This window comes from Camelina sativa, chromosome 5 (genome assembly GCF_000633955.1).
Source record: "Camelina sativa cultivar DH55 chromosome 5, Cs, whole genome shotgun sequence".
Classification (NCBI taxonomy): Eukaryota; Viridiplantae; Streptophyta; class Magnoliopsida; order Brassicales; family Brassicaceae; genus Camelina; species Camelina sativa.
The window spans coordinates 19765738-19770519 of NC_025689.1; the positions used below are offsets into that span (position 1 = coordinate 19765738).

Sequence of the window (4782 nt, forward strand, 5' to 3'; positions counted from 1 at the left end):
GTACTTTTAGATGCTCTTGAGCAGTCTGCAACTACACCCAGGATTGCAAATGGTCTTTCACAGAGGCTGTTACGTTCGTTACAGCTTTCAAATGAAAATAAGCTTTCTTTCAAGGCATTGAATGGAGCTTGTCGTGTGCTCAGATTGGCTTGTACTCAAGCCAGGGAAAGTAGGAAGCCTGTCTCTTTAGTAGAACGTAGTGACAGTGGAGTTGTAGTTGATTCACCTGTTAAGAAGTCTGATTCAACAAGTCATACAGAGGATTGTTGGTTTGAGTGCGTGGAATCATGCGTTGGGATTTTCACAGAGTTTTTCTCGTCGGCAGATGATGCAAAAGTTTATGTTTTGCGAAGCTCTGTTTGTGTTGATTGTCTTTTTGAGCTATTTTGGGAAAAGGCCGTAAGAAACAATGTGATGAAACTTATTATTGATCTCATGAAGGTAGGTAGCTCTTTCAAATAAGTACTTATAAGTAGTCTTTACTATACTTTTATTGATCTTTTAGCTTGTTAAGGAGAATGAAATGGATTTTTTTTATCCATATTTTCAGATCAGGCCTTCGTGTGACGAAGACAAAAGCGCAAAATCGCAAGTGTGTTCTAAATATCTAGAAACTTTCACTCAAGTGAAGGAAAGAGAAAATGATTTTGTTGACTTATCGGTTGATCTATTGGCGGGTATGAGGGATTTGATCAAGACTAATTCGAGGGTAGGACTCTATGTTTGTTTGTTATATAATGCTTGTAATGTCTGTTTGGCGTCAGCTACTCCTACTGTAGATCCTTCTCTTTATTTTGTGCTTCCTCTAAATTTTCTCCTCTATTGTTTTGCCAATCCAGTATTACCAAGCCCTGTTCCGTGAGGGGGAGTGTTTCTTACACATTGTCTCTCTATTAAATGGTAATCTTGATGAAGCAAATGGAGAGAAGTTGGTTTTAAATGTCCTTCAAACTCTAACTTCCCTGCTTGCGAATAATGATACGTCAAAGGTGATTCTTCTTTTCCTTTGCTCTTCGCTACAGTAATGATCACTTAATATTGGCTTGTTCACTTATCACCTCTGGATGAGAAAAAAACATGGGATTCGTGGAAGAAGTAACTTTTTGTAGCATATTTAGGGACAGAAAAATTTGTTTCTTTAAAGTTTCTGCTTACTGTGTTACCAAAATAAGAATATCGCTTCTCTCCCCATGATTCATGTAGATAAGGCTGATGACATGTCAATCTTACTTAACTTGATTTGGGACTGAAGTAATTGTGAAAGAAATCTTGGAAGTGTCATCTCAAATAGTAAATTAGCAGAACGAAAGACATATGAACTTTTATTGTTTTGGAAGACTTTCTGAGCTAAGTTCGAATCTAAAGGTCTCTTGCACTGGTATAATTAGTTTTTGCAACTGCTTCCTTGTGCCCTTCAGTTTGCATTTAAAGCCCTTGCGGGCAAGGGTTATCAGACACTGCAAAGCTTATTGTTGGATTTCTTCCAATGGAAACCTACCCAAAGGCTCTTAGACGCATTACTTGATATGCTTGTTGATGGAAAATTTGATGATAAAGGCAGTGCTCTTATAAAGGTGATGTAGTTTCCTTAATTTATCAGTTAATGATTTATCTTTTAATTTCCTTGTAATACCTAGTTCACTGGGGCTAACTCTATTATCCTGTTTCCATGTTTAATTTGTTCTTCCTATCCAGAATGAAGATGTTATCATACTTTACTTAAATGTACTTCAGAAGGTTGGTGCAATTCTCGTTACTTAGATTAGCCTTTCCCCATATTTTGGTTTTGGGATATATCCTTACTGTGGAGGTGTATGATTTGGCAGAGCAGCGAGTCTTTGCAGTGTTATGGGCTAAATTTGTTTCAGCAACTCCTTAGGGATTCCATATCGAATCGTGCTTCATGTGTTCGGGCGGGAATGCTTCACCTTCTTCTTGATTGGTTTTCTCTGGAAAATGATGATAGTGTTATCTTGAAAATAACACAGCTAACTCAGACAATTGGTGGCCACAGTATTTCTGGGAAGGATATACGTAAGATATTTGCACTTCTTCGGAGTGAAAGAGTGGGGAATCAACAGAGATACCGCTCGCTTTTGTTGGCTTGTTTGTTGTCAATGCTGAATGAGAAAGGACCAACAGGCTTTTTTGACATGAACGGGGTTGATTCTGTAAGTCTTTGTCCCACTTGAGAAAGTTTCATACTTAAAGTATATGTGCTATCGTACTGCTACAACTAGTTGAGACAAAGAATAAGCTCATCAGTTATTTAAAGCTGCTATTGCATACTGATTAATTTACACTGCCGTAACTGTATCAAACATGCCTCAAATTTAAATGGTAAATGTTTAGACATAATGGCGGCTTTATAGAGGTGGAAAGTATTTGCATTTTTGTTTCCAAGAAATGGTGGTACTCTATTGGAGATATTGATGCTAATGTGTTACACTTTTCTTGGTGAGTAGAGGAATTCTGACAATTTTTTATACTTAATTCTTACCTTTTTTGTAAATTATTTTTACATTCGCAGGGGATTGTAATCAGAACACCCGTTCAGTGGCCTGCAAATAAGGGGTTTTCCTTTTGTTGTTGGCTTAGGGTAGAAAGCTTTCCTGGAGATGGCAAAATGGGTGTGTTCAGTTTTATGTCAAAAAATGGAAAGGGTTGCTTTGCTGCTATTGGGAAGGATGGACTATCGTATGTTGTAAGACACTTTTCTGAGGGTTTTAATTTTTGTTTCATTCTTTACATTTACTTACGCCTCTCTTAATACAATTTTCTCTGTGTTTTTTTTTTTTCAGTCTCTGAATCTGAAACGGCAATGTGTAAATGTGCATACCAACTTGGTCTGTAAAAAATGGCATTTTGTTTGTGTATCTCATAGTATTGGAAGAGCATTTTGGGGTGGAAGCCTCTTGAGGTGTTATGTTGATGGGGATCTTGTGTCATCTGAAAGATGCAGGTTATTCCACATTGATTTTTTCTACTACATTTTTTAAGGGCTTGTTGTAATATCCATAGAATTATTGACAAGTCAGATTATGTAATGCTTGGTTGCTTTATATTTTCTAATTACAGTACCTGATTTTGTTATCTTATGTTTCAGCTATCCCAAAGTTACTGATGTACTTACCAGCTGCTTAATTGGTACAAGAATCACGTTGCCACATATCCAAGATAACGATGGCCTGGAATCGATCCGAGATGTTTTCCCATTTCTTGGCCAAATTGGCCCTGTTTACTTGTTTAATGATTCCTTGTCTTCCGAGCAAGTTCAGGCCATTTATTCGCTAGGACCAAGCTATATGTATGCATTCTTGGAAAATGAGATGACTGGTCCCTTTTCTGATAATCCATTTCCAAGTGGTATTCTTGATGGGCTTGCATCTAAGGTTTCCTTTGGACTGAATGCACAGGTCATCCACCCTTTAAGCAATTCTTTGCTATCATTTATGCCAATCTTTAATAAGAAATTTCTTTTTTCTATTTAAGCAAACAAATTTTTCCTCCTTTTAGGCGAGCGATGGTAGGAGATTGTTTAATGTGTCTCGGGTGTCAGATCATTTACAAGAAAGGCTCGCATTTGAGGCCGATATTATGGTTGGTACTCAGCTATGCTCGCGGCGCTTGCTCCAGCAGATTATTTACTGTGTCGGAGGGATATCTGTTTTCTTTCCTTTGATTACACAATCTGATAGATGTGAAAGTGAAGCATTGAAAGAGGAAAATTCAGCTATGCCAACAAAAGAGCGTATGATAGCAGAAGTTATTGAACTTATTGCGTCTGTCTTAGATGAAAATCCAGCAAATCAGCAACAGATGCATCTTCTCTCTGGATTCCCCATACTAGGATTTTTGTTACAGTCTATTCAACCGAAGCAGCTCAATCTAGAGACGCTTTCATCCTTGACACACCTATTCAACGTTATTTCAAGCTCTGGTATGTGCTATGATTGCCTCATACTAATGCTTCACTTCTGGTACTATATATTGCAGTTGTGTTTATACCTGAAGTGGAAACGTTTTTCTAATTTTGGTTTGTTCTAGAATTGTTTTTTTTTCCTCCAATGATTGGAATCATATACTGTTTTGTGTAGCTAGTATATTTAGTCGGATTCTTGCCTTTTTTCATCTGTTAATTCAGTATTTAAAGTTGGTTATAGATCACGGGGCTGGTTCTTTAAGTTTCTTTTTATTTTATTTTTGTCTATCCAGGGTTTGCTGAGCAGCTTGTGGAGGATGCGATATCTAGTATTTTCCTGAATCCTCACATTTGGCTCCATGCGGCTTATAATGTGCAGCGTGAACTTTACATGTTTCTCATCCAACAGCTAGATAATGATCCACGACTTCTGGGAAGCCTTTGTCGACTCCCAAGAGTTATTGACATAGTATGGAACTTTTACTGGGAATCTGAAAAATACCTTAAAGGAAGCAAGACTCTTATACATCCAGCTCGGACTATTACAGAGAGACCAAGTAAAGATGAAATTCATAAAATTCGTCTCCTTTTGCTGAGCCTAGGTGAAATGAGTCTGAGGCATGTCATCCACTGTAAAAATACAGTTTCTTTCGCCTCTATATTTTTACCCTTTATGTAGCTAGCTTTAAATACATCATAGGATATTTTTTGAAACTTGTACTCAAGTCCATGTATTCAGTTTTATTCAAAAATTTCCTCTGTTTTTCAGGCAGAATATCTCATCAGGGGACGTGAAAGCTTTGACAGCATTTTTTGAGACATGCCAAGATGTAGCATGTATCGAAGATGTTCTGCATATG

At 37.4% G+C, this 4782-nt stretch overlaps 1 protein-coding gene across 1 annotated transcript in view; it reads left to right on the forward strand.

Annotated features, from left to right (window-relative positions):
* LOC104787260 (BEACH domain-containing protein B) overlaps positions 1 to 4782 on the forward strand; it is a 16766-nt gene that overhangs the window by 519 nt on the left and 11465 nt on the right. Inside the window, exons 2-12 of the mRNA XM_010512801.2 lie at positions 1 to 441; positions 551 to 709; positions 840 to 989; positions 1419 to 1574; positions 1696 to 1737; positions 1827 to 2171; positions 2531 to 2704; positions 2802 to 2962; positions 3107 to 3416; positions 3517 to 3940; positions 4216 to 4544. The exon at positions 1 to 441 is cut by the window's left edge and continues 4 nt beyond it. Of these exons, the coding sequence (XP_010511103.1) occupies positions 1 to 441; positions 551 to 709; positions 840 to 989; positions 1419 to 1574; positions 1696 to 1737; positions 1827 to 2171; positions 2531 to 2704; positions 2802 to 2962; positions 3107 to 3416; positions 3517 to 3940; positions 4216 to 4544 (2691 nt within the window). The remainder of the gene's footprint in view (positions 442 to 550; positions 710 to 839; positions 990 to 1418; positions 1575 to 1695; positions 1738 to 1826; positions 2172 to 2530; positions 2705 to 2801; positions 2963 to 3106; positions 3417 to 3516; positions 3941 to 4215; positions 4545 to 4782) is intronic.